General features: G+C 43.7%; 1 protein-coding gene across 3 annotated transcripts; it reads right to left on the bottom strand.

The window, feature by feature from the left end:
• Nucleotides 1-18,703, bottom strand: LOC310852055 (uncharacterized protein C4orf54 homolog). Of its 3 annotated transcripts, XR_014567970.1 has the most exons (4): nt 11,054-18,703; nt 4,700-7,444; nt 4,507-4,608; nt 1,540-4,271 (listed from the first exon to the last, which is right to left on the bottom strand). XR_014567970.1 is itself a non-coding variant. In XM_083754767.1 (2 exons), exon 1 carries the CDS (start codon nt 16,092-16,094, stop codon nt 11,103-11,105), a length of 4,992 nt encoding a protein of 1,663 aa, XP_083610893.1. In that variant the 5' UTR covers nt 16,095-18,703; the 3' UTR covers nt 1,540-7,444; nt 11,054-11,102. The 3 variants fall into 3 exon arrangements, 1 of the variants encoding a protein (XP_083610893.1); XR_014567969.1 differs by lacking the exons at nt 1,540-4,271; nt 4,507-4,608 and adding an exon at nt 1-281 and having other exon boundaries at nt 7,400-7,444; XM_083754767.1 differs by having other exon boundaries at nt 1,540-7,444.
• Between the last annotated feature and the right edge of the window lie 923 nt (nt 18,704-19,626).

Here is a 19,626-nt window from a genome sequence, read left to right as displayed (position 1 = left end):
TTTATAATATAGTTTAATGAAAAATACATTTTATTTGTCATAACATTCAAAAAATATACAAATGCTTGCTTGTTTGCATACAAAGGTTGATGCTTAAAGCATTTAAACAGTTTATTATATTCTTGTGATCCTCATACAATTAAATCTTCGCTATGTGCAACACACCCGTAGTGCAATTCCCAGAGCGCCTTTGCTGGGTTTGCTGTCCTTGAATTCCAAGCTTACAGCATTCTGTAATGGGATCACGCCAGACTTCAGCCAATAACTCGCTACAATGTCATCTATGTTGAAAGCAGCATAGAGTCAACATTTCCTAGATAAGTGTCTTTAGGTTTTCCACAAACAGCAGTCCATTTCACCAAAACAGTCTTCAAAGCATTCTGCCCTTCCCATTTTGCTCAACTGCACTCAAGCCCAACATACAACTGACATTATCATTCATTACCATTGCACTTTCTTTATGTCTCCCCGCTCTTTAAATTACTTGACGCTGATCCTCCCTTATCTAGAAGATTGAGAGAGGCGGAGAACCACCACCACAGATCATTTTAAAAATCAAGCACTTTAGAATTTACTGCCCTTAGGTAATTTGCTGCAGTTTGTAACAGGAAAAGAAATGACACCACAGCCATCAAAACTAGGTGGCAAAGGCATCTTTCTGTGGACAGAAAACAAAATTATCTGAAGCAGCTACCAAAAAGAAAATAGTAACAAACATAATAGTGTAAAAGTCATTCCTGTATATAGACATTCAGTACAACATCTCAGGCTTGAAAAGGCGGCCTCTTACAAGACCCAGGGAAACCAATCAGAAATTTCCCTGTGGATTGCTTGAGTGGGCTCTGAAGCTGACCCAAACCACTAAAGCGATGCCTACACGCTATCATTGCTTCTTAACTGAGAGTAATCTTACCTGCAAAATGATATGGCTGCAATGTGTAAAATAAATAAACCTATTGGCATGTTAACCCTTTTATGGGTAGACCATGGTTTACATTACAGTAAATCAAAAGCCGAACCTAGAAACTTAAATTCTGCCAGATACTGTAAGCAGGTAATATAAATTACACCTGTTCTACAAATGTTGTTAGCTGATTTTATATAATCAACTAATTTGGCTTATTCATAGGCTTGAATCTGAAGCTGATCTTCCTTGTACGGAAGGGTTGTTTTACCGTTTGTGTGAGAATGTGGTTGATGAAAAAAGGAAATCCAAAGAGGTTTGCTTGTACAACAGCCTACACAAAGCAAACAAACACTTAAGTGTTTGCAGAACAGCACCAGCAACCATTTCCCTTCTGCTCACTGTTCTTTTTATGCAATCCCATAGTCTGAATTCAAAGCACAGTTAATAAATCAAAAATTGATTTATTAAATGATATTCTGCATCAGCACTCATAATAGTAACTAATATGAAGTAGGACCAACCAGGTTCGGTTTTCTGTCTTAATCTGTATTAATTTGAAAAGATGTAGGATGATATGTTAGCCATACTCAGGGTAGATCTATAAAGATCAATGAACTTAAGAAACATATCCACAATGGGTCTACTCTGAGTATGACTTAATTGGATATCAGACGAAATAAATAAATACATGGATAATACAAGGAATTAAGGATAGGGGAAGAAAAGTTGGAGTAGGGCTCCAGTGGGCAGGTATACAGACTTGTGAAAGGGAGGGGGATCTGATCCTTGAAGCCCTTCCCAGACTACATACAGTTCAACTTTTAAAGCTGGCTTATAGCAGAAAAGTAATCAATTTAGTGCAGTGCTGCTATGCTGACTGTCCTTGGCTCTCCAGAGTTTTAGGGAGACAGTCTTTGCAGCTCTGCTACATGAGATCCATTAACTGCGCTGAATCTGAAATATGATACGAACCAAGCATGTGCTCTACTACTGAACTACGACCCCTCCCTAATAACATAAGGCATATGCAGAGCACCACATTTATTGGATTTTTCCAGCTTCTTGGACCAGTATTTTTAGAGAGGGCCAACTCCACAAACCTGCCTGTCTACACGTAAAAATTTGGGGGAATAAACCTGCAAAGTAACCCATGAAACCTCTGACCCTGATGCAGTAAAGTATTTACACCTGTGCTTTCACCAAGACCATTCCTGTCACATATTTAATTGCTTTCCTGGCTTGGGTCCAGAATATTGTCAGGAAATCTCACAGCAATCTTACAGAATCAAGTTCTCTCTACAATCACAAAAGTGTAGTTAGTATATAACAGTAAAAATTAAGCATAACCTGATATTATGACTGAAATGCGCCAAGTGAGGAGATTTGCCCTGAGAAAAGTTTTGTTTTTTTTTTAAACAGGCACTAAAAATCTGTACAAACATTTAAATATAGGGTGCCTGGTCTTTTTATAACAGCAGAACTACACATTATCAGAAACACTTCCCTGGTGGTTTTGGGTCATTATACTGTTTCCCCAACACTGCCAGCTAAAAATGAAGGATTGGTCAAAAATGCTCAGTGTAATGATGTCAAGACATGAGGTAATTTGAATCATGTGCTACTGAGGAGGGGGAGTGGGATCTGACACAGGGCTGCTGTGTTTTTGGCAGTAAGTAGCCCTATGTTTCTGATCACACGCAGTTCCACTCTTATTTTCAAGTACACTGGGCAAAATTGTAACCCCTGAGAGCTTCTGGCCACAATACAAGACAGAATTAAGTGTGCCTAACTCTGCGCAGGGTTGTGGTGTGTGTTTGTGTGTGCAAACATGTATCTTGTAAACGGTACAGAGAAACATTTCCATGAGCACCGAGATAGAGGAAATATGTCACTGATTACACGGGTTCTAATATTATGTGCATGAGAATATGACTGAGCTACTGTGGTATCCATACTGTCCGGCAGTCTGAAAACATCATACGAGTCTTTTGTGCATCACATGCAGGCTTTGAAAAATAGCAGAGAATACTTTGAGAATTAGATTTTTTTTAAAAGAAAGAAAGCAAAGAATGAATGAATTCATTTTCTGTTAAGAAGCATTAAACTGAAAAAACAAACCCCAAGCTAGAAAAATAAAATTATTTATACCATACAAAAAAATGGGGTTGAGACCCATTCATTTTTCAGAGTTGGTATAATTTCATTTCATACAGGAAAATGGGAAATGCACATATTAAATCACCCCTAATTAGAGATATGCTTGCAGAGTATTTAATAAGGATGTAAGATTTCAGAGCTTTTTCACACATGCCATAGAAATTATCTTTGAGCCCCTCTCATGCTATTTGTAAGCACATGTGAATGGTGATAATGCAGCTCTGACTGTGCAGGCATCCCATTTTGAAATAGATTAAATAGACTGAAGGAAGGTGGATTGCCCTTTTAGCCTTCATTTGGTGCCATGTGCGAACTGGTTTTCCATTCACCATTAATACCATAGAGGTGAATACTTTCTGGAGCAGGTAAGTGAAGGACTCTCCTGTCCTATACTTAAATTGGCACTGGCACTTGTAATCATTCAGCTTCCTTAGTTGTGGTTGAAGGAAATACGAATAAAGTCAGGGGGTATCTTGGGTAAATGGCTTGCATGAAAACACTTTTACACTGCAACAGATCAAATAGTCTACCCCTATACTATCAAAAAGTTTTACATTTAGTGTTCAAAGCAAGTCGACAATCAAGGCCACTGTGATGCTCAATTAAACCCATTGTGATGGAACGTGGCCCGATAAATATGTACCTTTGAGCTCATCAAACTAACTAGTTCAATAAGGAAAAAAAACCCTCCAACAATGTAAAAAAATAGAACCCATCCTTAGAGTACTATAGCTTATTTATTTGGGCTGGGAGCTGCAGCAAATGCTCCCATCAGTTACACAAAGCACCAGTAAGCATGTCTGGTCTTTGGGGGGACTTGACTGCTGGTTTTATCAACCTAGTATGGCACAGTTATGGGACATGCCCTTAGTTTTGACATGCCCTGGCCATTTATTAAGACTGATACAGCAACCCCCTTTTCCTAATGATCTATTCAATAAGATATCTGCTTCTCCTTTAAGCTCTGTATCTTAAAGTACTGCACAGCAAAAACGTGAAATGGAATTGTACGTACAGCCTTTAGTATCTCTACTGAGTATCTTTTTCTGACGTAGGCTTTGCGTGTTTCAAGTTTCACTTCTAGTATATTTTCACTACAGGTGCAGCAAATGAATTCAACTTAGACTGACTGGTAATGTGTGAACACACATGGCCTTCACTAAAATCTTAGGATGTGTGAAATCTCCCCTGAGAAATGTTACAATTCCTGTACAGTGGTACCTCGGGTTAAGTACCGGTACTTAATTCGTTCTGGAGGTCCGTTCTTAACCTGAAACTGTTCTTAACCTGAAGCACCATTTTAGCTAATGGGGCCTCCTGCTGCTGCCGCACCACTGGAGCACGATTTCTGTTCTCATTCTGAAGCAAAGTTCTTAACCTGAATCACTATTTCTGGGTTAGTGGAGTCTGTAACCTGAAGCGTATGTAACCTGAGGTACCACTGTATTGAAACTACTCTGGGCTTCCCTTGAAATTCCTTATACAGTGCTACCTTGGGTTACAAACACTTCGGGTTACAGACTCCGCTAACCCGGAAGTAGTACCTTGGGTTAAGAACTTTACCTCAGGATGAGAACAGAAATCGTGTGCCAGTGGCGCAGTGGCAGCGGGAGGCCCCATTAGCTAAAATGGTACCTCAGGTTAAGAACGGTTTGAGGTTAAGAACGGACCTTCGGAACTAATTAAGTTCGTAACCAGAGGTACCACTGTAATTTCTGCAAATTCACTTCAGGCAATATACCATGATAGCGAAATGATGTGCAGAACAGCCCTTAGAGCATCTTAAAGAAACTCCTGTGTTTTGCTTTCCTCAGATGTTTCACCTGAGGAGGAAGATCCCAATTCACTCCAGTGGCAATGCAACTAAAATCACAATAGACAAATGACAAACCTCCCCACAAGAGAAACGCAGCACCTCATCCCTAGCTAATTGATCTAGTCCAAAAGGTATTGATTTCAATGCAACAAACAATGAACAGAAGGTATGTCTGTATGTTTGGGGGATGGGTACAGGGTTCGCATATCTGACAGAGCATATTCTGCCTCTCTCAGCTATAGATGGCACATATGCCCAGTAATCATGGCAGGCCTGGGAAAGTCTCAAGTTCTCCTGGGTGGGTCCTAAGTGTAGCTAAGATTGCTGTGCCTGCATCAAGTAAACTTCCTGCAACATTTCTCTATTTCAAAAGCTCACTAAAGTGTTCATTCTCCTCCCTTGAGAAAGCTTTGAGGTAAATCTTTGAGCTTTAGCTTGATGCCAAACATACATGTAACTGGCGTAGGACACTGACAAGAAATAGCAGGTTACGTTAACATTCATAAAATACTTTCTAAAGAGTTTCTCCAAAATCCATACATTTGCAAAAACACAAACACAAAAAACATGTTTAGCTTAAACACTTGGATAGAAGGGAAAATAAAAATTATCTTCGCTTTTAAAATTAAAGGTGAACGCCTTTTGCATAGCTATATACAAGACTAGAATATCAACGAGAATACTGTACCACTTTTTTCTACATGAAGATTAAGTGATGGGGTAAACTTCACCAGTTGAATTTCTGTCTGTTGCAAAACTCTTAAAGGCAGCCAGCCTGCTAAAGAAAATTCGTATCCCTAGATTTAAGTACATTCCTTTTCTAGTTTTCTGATCTTTTTTTTTTTTAATGTGGTCAAGGCTCCTTACAAAATCACACAAAATAGTACAAAGCAGCAAATTTTGAATTATAAAGCAATCAAAGCAAATTTCCAGTTATTTTTACAACCGAGTCTGGAAAAAACATAATTAGTGATTAAGGCCCAATCCATCTAAAGCATAACTAAAAGTGTGATTCTATTCACCTGTATTTGGCAATGATCCCCAATAACTTGATGTGATTTGCTTCAAAGTAAACATGCATAGGATTGGGCTTCACATACTGCTAAAATCAATGCAATCCCATCCATATATAGTCCGAAGTAAATCCAATTGATTTCAATGGGTCTTACACTTGGGTGAGTGGTTTTATGCTTGCAGTCTTCGTCTTGCAACTAAAAGGAGGAATCCAAGGAGATCACTTTGTCAGTGCAAGCATTTCTGCTTGCCTGATGGAATGATCTCCCCTTTCCTTCCCTGTGTGCTATTCTTTGGGTCCTCCTGTCCGCCCTTAGCAAATTCGGGGGGGGGGGGAGAGGTGGGGAAAGCTTTGCTGTGCTAGCTCAAGTCCTATTGTGGGCTTCTGCTAGCAGGACCTGTTAAATGAATCTGGCCCCAGGAGCGCCAACTCCTGGGGGCTGAACCCTTTTGACCCCCCATATTTGTTTGGGAGGGCATCCCCCCAATGTTAGGTGAGGTCAGAGGAGCCAGGAACACGGCAGCAGAGCGGGCTTCAGTGGCCAGTTCCTTCTCCTCCTCCTGTTGTGACAACAACAACAGGAGGAGGAGCTGCCAACCACTGAAGTCATGCTGCTGCCACATTCCTAGCTCCTTCAACGTAGCACAATGTGGGAACATTGCACATCACATCCTGATGTGGTCGTTGCATGCACGACCTCCTGAAGGAACAATGGTCCCCCAATCTGCCTCACAAGCTGGTGCCTCTGGTTGGGCCCTGTATGTTTTCACTGGGGCATAGACACGACTGGCTTTAGCTAAACTGGAACCAAGGTGCATTGAACCAAGCTCAACAAAGTGCATACCTATAATGTAAACCACGTCCTAACTCAGCTCCTACTGAAGATTATTTCAAGAATACAACTTGTGTATTCATTCAGGGGAAACAACATGTGTTGGCTATTACTTGCAAACTTTTAATACCTTTGAAGAAACTAAATTTGAAATGACTTTACATCATCTTTACAAGTTCAAGTTAAAGCTTAAGGAAAACTACATGTTACACACAAATGTGTGTATCAAATTCCTTCCAATCAATTTTTTTTAAAAAAGAAACACAGATGCGGGAGGGACATCTAACCCTTCCCGTGTCCAGTTTTTGCAGTTATGTCAGGGAAAAGGTTAAGCACTTGCCTTCTTTCTCCATTCTGTTGTTTTTCTATTCAAAGCTGCTTTTCATTAAAAAGCAAATGGCTCGTATTGTTTCTTTACATGTATTTGCATGTAACATGTAGTTAGCCACATGTGTTAGCAGGCATAACAATTACCTTGCATTATATATAGACAGTTTACAAAAAAGACCACAACTCACCCACCCTTGCATAATTAAATTTATGCACAGTTGAAAAACAGAGGGAGGGGGTGCTATACAAACATGAACATCATCAACACTTGTGTTGTACAAAAAATGCATGAGAAATACATGACAAAGAGAAAAAGCAGCTTAAATGAGAGCTTAGCATTACCAAGTCGTTTTCAGATTAAGGGAAGGAAATTCTCGTTGTTTGTGCCTGTAAGATAAAGTACAAACAAAAAAATAAATCCTTGATTTACAAAACAAAGTTTGTTAGAAAGCATCTTAGAATAAAGGTCAAATTATTAAAATCTCTCTCTCTCTCTCTCACACACACACATATCATTGGACATGCTGCTTTACCGTTTTTGATAGGGCTATATTCAACTCAGTCATACGCACCCTAGACTAGCCATCTCCATTAAATACAGTGGCTTTAAATACAGTGGGAGTACTCTGAGCATGGTTTATATTAGATACAACTCATAATATTAGATACAATTCATAAATTCTCCAGTCCAAAATCTGATCTCAGAATCATAAAGTTGGAAGGAACCTTGAAGGCTTCCCAGTCCAACCCTGACACGCTTACATCACTCTCTGCTTCTGCATCTTAAATCTGTGTTAAATTCCTCATTCACAAAAACAAGGCTTGCAACCAAAGTTGGTAGTCAAAAAGGTGCAGGAAATTTCTACCTTTGAAGACACTCCCAAAATGATTTTCATTATGCTGAGGACCACTAGTTTCTATTTTTATACCAAAAACATCTTTAGACAAAGCCCAAGCAGAATGTACCTCTGAAGTTTGAATCTTAGTGTATGTGATTGGATAAAAGCATATAAAATTATGCATTTTGTGGAGAAAGAAAGAAAAATATCCCCCTCTCATAACACTAGAACTTGTGGGCATCCAATTGAGCTCAATGTTAGAAGATTCAGGACAGATCAAATAAAGTACTTCTTCACGCAGGGCATAGTGAAATTGTAGCATTCACCCCCACAAGAGCTAGTGATGACTACCAACTTGGATAGCTTTAAAACAGAATTAAACAAATTCATGGAGGATAAGGCTAGCAATGGCTACTAGCCATGTTGGCTACGTTCTACATTTAAGATCAGAGTCAATATGTCTATGAATACCACTTGCTGGGAATCCAAGACTCACAACCTGCTTGGGCAGGTTGCTTTCATGATTACGCCTTGCACTGAATCCACAAAGTAAAGGTTACTCTAGATGAGATAGTGGACCTCTTGCATTAAAAAAAGAATACCAGCTGCCTATATTGGATTAGAGCCCTTTCACTCAAAGCTCCTCCTCCCCACTCACGCTGGGCAAGTAGCTGCTTCAAGGCAGGGGGGATGATTTAAAAATGAAAGGAAGGCATTGGAGGGGTGTGCTGTAAACCCAGCCTGGTTACCCTATAGCTGTTTTTAACCTTTTTAAAAAGAAAGAGTGGGAGGTGTCCTCCTGCCATCTCATCTAAGTGCACACTTAGCTTGCTTGAAGTTCTAGCGTACAGAGACCGACAAGGCTATTTGTGTAACCACAAATATAGAATATCCACTCCCCCATTAAGATGAAAGATTTATTACACTCAACTCAAGCTTATCCCTCCATACACAGATACACCTCTTTAAGAAAGAAGATGAGACTCTTCAAGTGGGGGAAAAGCATCCTAGAAAATGAAGTTCAATATGATGCAGGAGAATCTTTTGCTGATTTTGAACCTTGGCCAAGACATACAGCAGACTCCAGGCTTACCCTGCTCTCACCCACTGGGTGCAATGAGGGCCAAACTAAACATTGCTTTAATAACCATTTTTGAATACTGTGGGTCTAGCCAGGTCTCATTTTTTGCAAAAAGCCACCACAAGTGAGCCCAGTCCAGATCAGGATCTTGACATGGTGATGAACTCTTTTCATTTCACTGTTTCCCTGCTGAAACCTAAGCTGCTATATGCCCTAGGCCTTTTTTTAAAAAAAAAAAACCTACGGGTTGTATGCAACTGGGGGGTGCCAGTCACAAAATAGCTGTTATGGGGGGGACATAGCATAACACATGGGGATCATTGCATAGCACAAAGTTAGATAGCTACCTCCAGCAACCTTATACTTACCATGAGAAATCAGCTATGTGCTGCTGGTCCCAATTGTGGAGATTATACAATATTGATTTTAAATGTGCACATGCACACTGATGGTGGCTACAGTACACCCACTCATTTCACAGAAGTCAGTTAGAACGTATCTGTGCATTTTACCCCATAGATTTTTTTCTAGGAGTGCTAGAGTGAAAGCCATGGTACCCATGGGTACCCTGAGATAAATGCTTCTCAGGGTAGAGCCATTGAAATTACAGTAACAGGCCTAAGTAAGTCATGCACTCTAATTTCAATGGGCCTACTCTGAGCATGGCTAACATTAAAATGTTCTGAACCGGCAAGACCTCTCTGAGGTAATTTGCTGAATGTTATGATTGCCAACTTTCTTTTCCTGGCAAGACGTCTGTACCTTTATCTATACATAATGAACAAAAACACCTGCAGAATCTCTGCTCGTCGAGCAGCTGTTAAAGCCCTACCAGAAAAAAGTTGGCAACTCTACCGTTAGTATGAACAGTCTCATATGTCACAGATGAGTGATGAAACTGCAGCTCAGTGGCTCTTGGCATTTCTTTGAAGTGTGTAGTGTGAGCCAGGTGGTGATCTACAATCTTGCCACTTCTGTGATATGTCAGAGCGTTCACGCTAACAGTCAATAGACACAAGACACTCCTCACTTTCTTCAGATCAGCTGTTCCTCTGAATTTACCCTGCCTTATAATCAAACAGGGACCACTAAGAATCTGATGCCTCTCATCTTCCAAAACATTATTCTTCTGCTAACCCTCTCTCTTGCCAAAAAACCCCAAAAACCTATCTTGGGGAAGATGCAAGTGGGTGCATTAACCAATAAACCTGAAAGTGCTCAGACACAGAGTTTGATTAATCCATTACAGAAAACTTTAACCTCCTCCCCTCCAATTAATCACAGGGCTACTACACACGTGCAACAATGACTACCTTTAAGGACATCGCTTTCTGCACAGCAAACATGTATAAACCTCAAGTACACCATCATGTGAGTGCACACATATTATTCCCCTTTGGCAACTGCTTCCTGGTGTGAATATACGAGGGAGCAACTTGTGACAAATTTAATAACTAATCATCATCAGTACCAGCTTATTCCTGGGGATCGAAAGGGCTGCTCAAGTTGTTAGCGTGATGACCAGCTACCCTGAATCAAAGGTAAAAGTAAAAGCGCTCAATGTGCACAGTGGCTTACCCCGCAGGGCCCCCACCTCACAACTCACACATTTGTAGGAAGTAGGGTTGCCACCTTTGTTCTGGCAAAATACAGGACAAGGTTGTGATTGGAAGTGTGCTGTTTTTTTTAAAATCTGATGCTGATGTGACTTCAAAGCAACCCATTACAATTCATTGCAACCTAACAGGATGGCTCCTCTGGAATCTGTAGGTGTGCACACACATGGATTCGTAAAATCTCTCTGTGCTTGGCTACCCAGAGCTGAAATATATTACCGTTCACACACCATGCAACTTGGCAGAGATAGAGAGAGAGAAGACCTGACACCCAGGTCAAAATTGTACCCATACAGGATGTACCCTTTTGCCCTGAAACACAGGACAGTCCTGTATTATGAAGGGCAGGGGGCGGGCAGGGGTGTGTGTGTGTGGAGGAGGCCCTTTCCTAAGTTGCCTGTGAGGAGGCCTGGGATCACAAACAAGCGGCCCTGGCTTGCTGTCCAAGAGCCCAACTCACCCGTGGCAGCAGCAGCAGCGAGCAGCAGCATCCCTGGCCGGGCTCTCCATCACCGGTGCTCCACGACGAAGCGCATGGTGGTGCCGTCGAAGGAAGGAGGCGCGATGATCCTGGGCCCCAGAGGCTGCGAAGTGATGCTGATGAGCGGCGCCTTCCCCTCGCCAGGAACCCCTTGCTGCTGCTGAGGCGGCTGCTGTGGCTGCTGCTGCTGAGCAGCTTTGCCCGTGGGCATGTAGTAAGGGCTGTCCGCCCCGGGGCTGGCGGGGCCGAGCTCTCCGCCCGGCTGCTGGGCGAGCTGGCCCTGCAGGGCGCTGGCGGGCAAGACGGCCGGCAAGAAGCCCGGGTAGATCATGTAGGCCGCGGCCGGGGCGCCATAGGCTCCCGCCGCGCCCAGCGCCAGGGAGGACACCGGGAGGGTCATGGGGGCCACGGCCGGAGGTGGCGCCTGGGCCGGCAGGGGCACCTCCACGTACTGCCCGGTCTCGGGGTCGAAGAGGCGCCTCTTCTGAGGCGGCGGCGGCGGCGGCTGCAGCGGCGCGTCCACCACGTAGCACTGCCCGGTGCTGAGGTCCAGCAGCACTTTGCGCTGCGTCTGAGGCGCCGGGAAAGCGGCGGGCTCGGCGGCCGCGGGCGGAGAGAAGCACAGCAGAGGCGCGGGCTGGGCAGCGCCCGAGAAAGCGGCGGCCGCCGCGGCCAAGGACAAGGCCTGAGGGAAGAGCTGCGCGGGGGACACTTCGAACTGAGGCGGCTGCTGCTGCTGCTGCTGCTGCTGCGGAGGCGGCGGAGGATGGGTGGCTTGAGGCTGCGGGGCGGCTGCCTCTCCGCGCTGCTGTTGCTTGGCCGCCTCCTGCCCGTGGGTCTTGCCGGTGCTATAGGGCTGGTGGCTGCACAGGGCCGCCGCTGCCGCCGCCGCGGAGACTAGGCCCGGGCGGCCGCCTCGGTCTCCTGATGTGGCAGCCCCCGGCTGCTCCGTCGACGACGATGCCTTGAGAGGGATGGCCAGGTAGTTCCCGCAGTCGGGAGCCGCCGCCGCCACCTTGGGCACCCTGTCGGGCTCCACGAGGTTCCCCTGCCTGTCCCCAAAGAGCTTGATGGAGCGAGGCCCGGCCTGGCCTTTCAGGCCTCTTGGTGGCGGGTCAGGAGATGGCTCCTGAGGCTGCTGCTGCTTGGGCTTCTGGGCCTGGGCATTGAAGGTGAAGGTGCTGCGGGGTGCCACCGGGGCCCTGCCTCTCTCCGTGCCCCCTGCGGCCTCCCCGCGGAAGCCTGGCCCGCGTGCCCGCTCCCGAGCCTGTGCCAAGCTTTCGAAGGTTGCCATTTTGGCTGACACCTTCTCTGCGTTCTTGGTTGGGTTGGCAGTCCGGCTGCGGGGTTGGCGCTCGGGCGTAGGCCTGCTGCTGGCGATGCTGCTGGGGGAAGTCGTCAAGGCCGCACTCTGACTGGCATCCTGGTCCTCTGCCTTGGCGCTGGCTGTGGACTCTCCCGTGGCTCCCCCTGTGGCCTTTTCCTCGCTGGCGATGAGGGACAGGACGTGGCTGTCGGTGATGGGCAACGGGTCGCTCTTGCGCTTCCACTCGTTCTTGTGGAAGCTGTAGAGCTCCTCCATGCTCCGGACGGCCGCTGTAAGTTTCTCCAGCGCTTGGTGGTTCGCTGTGAGGGGTGCCCTGGCCACCTCTTCTCGTGGAATTTCTTCTTCGCTAGCCACCACCAGTGGGCCTACCTTGCTGCTTTTCTCCACTGGTGTAGGTTGAATTGGTGGTGGTGGTGGCGGCTGTGGTTGCTGCCTCCAGGGCACAGATGTTTTGGAGACTATCTTCAGCACAGCAGGCTGGTGAGGGTCGCTTTTGTTAGGGGCGATTGTAGCTACGGGCAGCCTCCCTGAGGTCCTGTGCACCAGGATTGTTCCATCTTGGCTGGATGGCAGCATCTTGCCCCCGCTACTTGCTTTGGCCCCTGTCTCTGAAGCCTTGGTGGCCCTTTTGTCTTCCTTGCTGTTGCTTACTGCCTGACAGGTTATCACCATGGGAGACAGAGGCCTGGAAATGCCTGCTGTCACCAGCTGCTTGGGTTTCTGCTCAGATGCTCCCTGGTCAGAGTTGACACTGCCTCTGTCACTGTTGTTATCCCCCGACTCTTGGCTGTAGCTACTCTTAATTAGTTTCCTGACATCTGTAACCTGATGGATAGGCCCTTGCACCTTGTGTTTGTTATCTCTTACATCGCGTACCAGAAATTGAGGCACTTTGTCCATACCTTCCCCTTTGAATTGTTTTTGATGCTGGCTTCTGGTATCTTCAGCTGCCTTGAAAAAGTTTGGGACACTTCCAGATAGCTTGGGTGTGAGGAGCTTAGCAATATTGAAAGGGTGATCTTTATTCTGCTGCATGCTACCCAAGCTGATCTTGATCTCGGGAGGTTTGGGCTTTATCATTGTGGTAGCGATGGCAGTCTGAGCTGCTGTGTTGGTTGCTGTAGAATATTTTGTCACTTGTGTGCTGGATTGCTTTTCTTTGGTTGTTTGTTGAATATTTGGAACAAAGAGACGAGACATTTTAGTTGATTTGCTGGCTGAGAATTCTCCCAAATCAGCCTTCCTGTCACCTTTGGATGAAATTTTCAGTTTTCCCACAGGAGCTTTCTCCTCCTTTTTCTCTGCTTCTTTTTCTTTCCATGTTCTAAATGCACTATTCTGACTGCGGAGAAAAGTTGCCTTGAGAGTTTCAGAAGCACTCTCTTTTATTTTACATGCCTCATCTAAGAATGTTTCAGAAAGGGATCGATCCAGGCTAACATTTCCATCCCGGGGAGTAGACGGCTTGGAGGTAGGGGACTTGCTGTCAAAAAACTCCCCCAAATCATCTGCTGTTACAATAGTGTATTCAGAGCTGCCTTCTGAATATCTAGAATTCTGTCTCTGCAAACCCCCATCCTTTAACTTTTCTTTGAAAGCACCATCTACCTCTTTAGAAGATAAGGAATTGGACATACCAGAATATGTGGTGTCCGAGATTTCGCCCCTTTCCATTTTGAACTCGTGCTCCAGTTGCATTTTCTTTGAGATAACATTTTTGAGGAGACTAGATGCAAACTTTGATTTATTCTGTGTCCCTTCCATGGTTTCTGCAGCCAGCCCAGTTTGTTTGCAAGTTTCATTGCCCAGCTCCTTTGGCAGTGTTTCTGTAACTTCATCTGTGCAACTTGATCCAGCAGCAGCATTTTCAGAAGGTTTAGCAGGTCTGGGGACACCCGCTTTTATATTGCTGCTAAAATTGAGAGTCTCCAACAAAGTAACAACCCGGGAGCCTGACTGGATCCGTTTTTCAAAGCAAGGTGGTGTCTCAACATGCGTTATTTCCCCATCAAGCTTGCTGACAACAAACTCTAATGCTTTTGTCTGTGACTTATTGGAGTGAATGTAGAACTGGTCACTGGATGTCTTTGTCCCCGTGCTTCTGTTCCATCCTGCAGATGCGGTGCTGCTTTTGAAAAGATTTTGCTCTGCTTTCTGCCCAAGGCTGCCGCACTTTAAATCCAAGTAAGTTGACCACCGGTTGATTCCTAGTGTGTGATCCGAAAGAGATGTGGAGGATTCACTGGAGCTCAGGTTCAAGGTATCAAAGTAGGGATAAGCTAAGCTGCGGAATGCCCTTGCCGTCAGGCTTCTTACTTCTTTATCTGCATCATCCAACTCACTTACCACGCTGGAGGCACCGCTTGAATATCCTCCCAATTCTCTTGCTCTTATGGCTCCACACCTTGTTTGCAAACGTGCAGGAACTGCAATAAATTTTTTTGCATAGTCATGAAACACATCTTGTTTCAAACTTGAATTTCGTTCATGAGCTGTGGAGACACAGAGGCTCATGTCGCCTTCATGCTTGGCAGCATAAATAATGTTTTGCTTTTCGTGCTGGTTGCTAGGCTCATTTATAGCCCTGGAAGTTGGTTTGATTGATAGGAGTATCTGGCCTGCAGAATTCTCACTCATGTTGCTGAGGTTCTTGGACTGACTTTCTTCCGAGCTGGCGCATTTGTCTGTGCTAGGGGTATCATTTTCAGAATTAATGCTGACTATCTCTGTACTGCTGGTATTATCGATACTGTCTGTCTGATTATTGGGATCACTGGTTGTCGTGCTGAGATAACAGCTATTGTCCTCTTCTGTCTGGGTATCCGCAAGTGTCTCGTCACTCCCAAAGGAAGCGTAATCCACAAAGGAATAAATCACATTGTTGTCCTCGAAATCCCACCGAGAGGCTAACCCATAATCAAAGTCCATGTCATGGTCCACTTCGCTAAGCTGGATTTCATGGGTTGTAATATAATGTGCTTCATCATTATTGTTACAGTTGTTCTCACTGGTGTAGCTTTGCTGCGAGTGCATCAGTTGTGAAGCACGCCTGCACCCTCCTCTCTGGTTACTCAGACAGATTTCTTTGCAGTCTGCATCATCGTCCTCATCACTTTCATATCCAAATGAAGAAGAGGAGGTTTTCCCCTCCGTTCCCATGTCATCCATTTTTGGAAAGCTGCCTGTCTCTTGTACTGGCGAAGGACAAGAGGATGAGGATGATTCTGGGCAGCCATTTGTGTAAAGCTGAATGTTGGAGATACTAGGGGACAAAGTGTTCTCAGACCTTTCTGAGCTGGTGCCAGTGATGCTTCCCCCCACCTCATCAGCCTTCATCCCCACAGGGGAAGGAGTGCCTTCCATTTTAGATTTATAATCCTGGGGTGCTTCATTTGCAGATTTGTCTGCCAGCATATTGTTAGCCAATCTGTTAACCTCACTGATCCCATAAGGTCCATTTTTAGGTTTGATAAAGGCCACTTTACTTCCATTCCCTGCCGAAGTCAGTTTTAGAGCTTGGGGACTCTCTCCCCTCCCTCCAGGGAAATCATAAATCTCCACATATTTTGATTCCTCAGATGAGGATGTTGATGGCTCTTGAGATTGGTGCTTCATCATCCGGCTGTTGCTTTCTCCAGCACTCCCTTTTTGAGTGATGATCTGCTCAGCAGGCGATTTTGTAAGCAGTTCCATTCCGATCACTGCAAGTTGACTGAAGGGAACAAAGAGATTTCGACCAAGACCCGAAGCTGGGACACACACACACACACACGTGTCTCCAGTGGTTGGTTCCCAGCTTCACTCCCTGCAGTTTAGCGGAAGACCCTGGAGAGACGCCCGATAGTCCCGCAGTGGTAGTAAGGCGGGTGGCTGCTGTTGTCTCTGCGGAGATGGGGGGGTAGCTGCTGCTGCCAGTGTCTTATTCCAGAGCTATGAAGTACAGTTGTTGGTTTGGCACGAAGAGCTGTCAGTCTGAATGCCATTGGTAACTGAAGTAGCAGTATTAGCAGCATCTGCAGCTCAGCTTCCCCAGACATCCCAAAATGAAGAGAAAGCATATGGAAATTCTTGTACTTCTAGTTATGAAAGGGGCGGGGGTGGGGGGTCCTGTTCAGTATATTGTCGTTATATAGTTAGAGGAATATTAGCCTTATTTATTACGTAGTATTTGGATGGAGAGAATGCTCTGTGACAAGAAGAAGGGTGGAAAGCATATACTGCTGTTTGAAGTGCTAATTTTAAATATATAAACAAAAATTCCAGACACTGTTTGCATGAACAAGAGGCCCACATTGAACTAAGTTTTCATACAGCATTGAAGACAACAAATTACTTGCATTTTTAATAGTAAACTTTTTAAAACTTCCGATTTTTAGTTCATATTAGAGAAGTTAGTTTGTCTAGCACCTGGTTGAAATTTCATGCAAAAATGTTTAAAGTATTTCATGCTCAAAGTATTTCAAATAGTTTTTCTTTAGTGTAGCCCCATATCAAAATTATTGTTTTCCTCCAAAATACTTGAAGCAGACACCTTCTGGATATCTTAGAACACATCTAGTTAAATAAAAGAATTTAGGTAATTTTAAATTACACAGAATCTATCAGTTGAACCCTCAATCCTTTAACTGAGTATAGGAGGAAAAGAGTTTTAGTCAAGGCATGCCAGCCACAATTAATTGCACTTAATTCCCATTACAGTAAGGGGACTTAAGCATGTCTAACTTTATGCTGGATTATGGCCACCTGTTATAATCAGATCTAATCACATTTCAGCACAGAAGACAATTGATAATCTTGGGTAACAAATCATTTACCTTCTCTCTGACTCTTGTAAAGCTGTTCCTTGGATAACAAGCAACTTTTTGTACCTCACAAGAAGAAAATAATTTCCTACTGAATCTTCAGATATGTCTTTAACCGTCTGGAAAGGGAAGTTGAAGAGAAGCACTGGGAAAATGTTAAACTGGTTTGGATTTTCATAGCCACTTTGGTGAGAGTAATGAAACTGTGGAGCATTTTTGTAAGATCAGCGTAGCTTGCTAGGTCAAAACTATTAACTATACATAGACTGTGTGTCATATCATCCGATTGAATAAAGTACTATTTTAAACTATCACATTTGTACATAGCAGAAATAAATGTGTTCAGCCATCAGTCACAGCAAGAATCCCAACCCCCACTAATAAAATGTTCTTGCCCATCTTTCTACTTTCAAATATTTAAGGTGGAAAGTTGTTACTGAGAGCAAGGAAAATACAAACGAAAGATGTGAAATTGTGGATCAGGTAGAATTAAGTGACATTTGCATAGGAACTGTAGTTTGGAAAAATTCTTCATTTGGGTAACCTGTGGTTGGAAAAACCATGTTCCAAATGTGTATCTTCTTCTGGATCAGTGGCAATTTTCTTTACCATGTTTTTTCTTTACAATGTTCTGCTTTAAAACAATGTTGGCTAATATGAAAATTAAGGGAACAGTTCCATAATCATATAATTTATTTATATTCACTTTCTTTGAAAAAGAGTGTAGTACAGAAATGCTAAATATTCAGAATTCTAAAACTTCAAAAGAATAAACACTTGAGCAGCACTAAAACAGCATATAACTTTTAAAACAGCAGGGGACGGGGCATACATCAAGTGCCTGGCTGGATAAAAAATGTGTTTATAGACTTCCTGAAAGCAGGAAGTAAGGGAGCCTGTCAGATCTATTCAGGGAGAAAGCGCCATGACCATGGCACCACCACCCAGAAGGCCCTTTCCATGGTGCCCAAGTATTTCGGATATGTCTGTAAATGGTTGGAAAGGGGAGTCAAACCCACAGTGGCATCCTCTCTTTCCACTGGAGACAGGCCAAAGACTGCCCAAAGCCTATCTTCGGGCTAAAGTAAATTAATATTGGCAAAGGTAGACCTTTAGGTAACCTGGGTGTCTTTATTGTTATGCAATAGGGATTTGTTTGTTGTGAGAAGGATCCTTTGAAGACATTTCCTTTCCATCAGTGGGAAAAGGAACAGCAGTAGTGTTATGTACTTGAGTTGAATAGAATCCAAAATGCCACACTCTGATTGGTCCTAGAACAATAGGATTCAGAATGCAGCAGTCTGATTGGTCCTAGAACAATGCAGCAGTATGATTGGTCCAGCTCCGGGTGTAAGTGAATCCATAACCTGATTGGCCTACAGGAGAATCCTGGAATTAGCCAATCACGTGCAGCCCATTGTGTAAATAATGTATATAAAGCAGATATTTTGGGGAAACTTTCATTCCTCCTCCTCACCACTATGAGCTGAATAAAGACCATGAAATCCACTCTCAACTCTGAGTAGAAAACTTGAAAAAGGAAGGAGTGATGTCTTCCACCATGAATGTTTCTTTTTATCTATGACAGCTCAGTTTTGGTCGGTAACATTTCCTCATAACATCAGGTAGCTGGTTGGGGTAGACTTCTATTTAACATTGGCAATACTTCATAAGGTAAAACTTGTGAAACAATGTAAGATGGAGTCTTATGTGTCTTTAGTAGATAGACAGATTACTAACACTAAAGATGATTAATATTGAAGTAGATTGAAAATAGATCCGTAAGAAAGGAGGGAAAGAGAGTGACATGTGCCACATTCCATCTTTTTTAGGAGAAGAATTTTGATGATACTCAACAATGGGAGAATATCCAGATAAGAGGGTGTCTTTTTTTTTACTAATTTACCCACTATAGTCTATTAATAACTGATAATTTTGAAGTAATTGTTGTCCAGAAGCATTCTGTGACTACAAAATAAGACAGTTTTAAAATTATAGTTAGATTGAAGACAGCATTTCTAGGAAAATGGAATGCTCAGGTTATATTACAGGCTGGACATTCAATCAGAGTAAGGCACTGAGCCAGTCATACAGTGTTCATAATGTAACAACCTGCCATACAGGATAGCCAAATTTGGGAATCAATTTGGATCATGAATCACTTCTCAGGACATCTGTGTCTAAGATCAGGTGGGAGGAATTTAAGTCCCTGGGCAGTAGAAAGGAAAAGCATCACAATTTCACACTTTAGCATCTGGTCATGGAGAGCTATTTCAAGTGTCCAGGAAGGTCCAGTGGGAGAAAGATAATTTCCAGGGAGGAAATTGATTACGAAGGGCAAAAACTGGTTTGGAAGGACGTCTTGTTTTAAGAGTTGCCTGCAAAAAATATCCCCAGTTACAACCTGTCATCTCTGTACCCAG

The sequence above is a fragment of the Podarcis gaigeae genome, assembly GCF_964106915.1.
Source record: "Podarcis gaigeae genome assembly, chromosome: 9".
Taxonomy (NCBI): Eukaryota; Metazoa; Chordata; class Lepidosauria; order Squamata; family Lacertidae; genus Podarcis; species Podarcis gaigeae.
This window is presented reverse-complemented; position numbering and strand designations above follow the sequence as displayed.

What these genes read in the sequence shown, in the direction of transcription:
- LOC310852055 (XM_083754767.1), bottom strand. Translation starts at nt 16,094, where the DNA reads ATGGAACTGCTTACAAAATCGCCTGCTGAGCAGATCATCACTCAAAAA.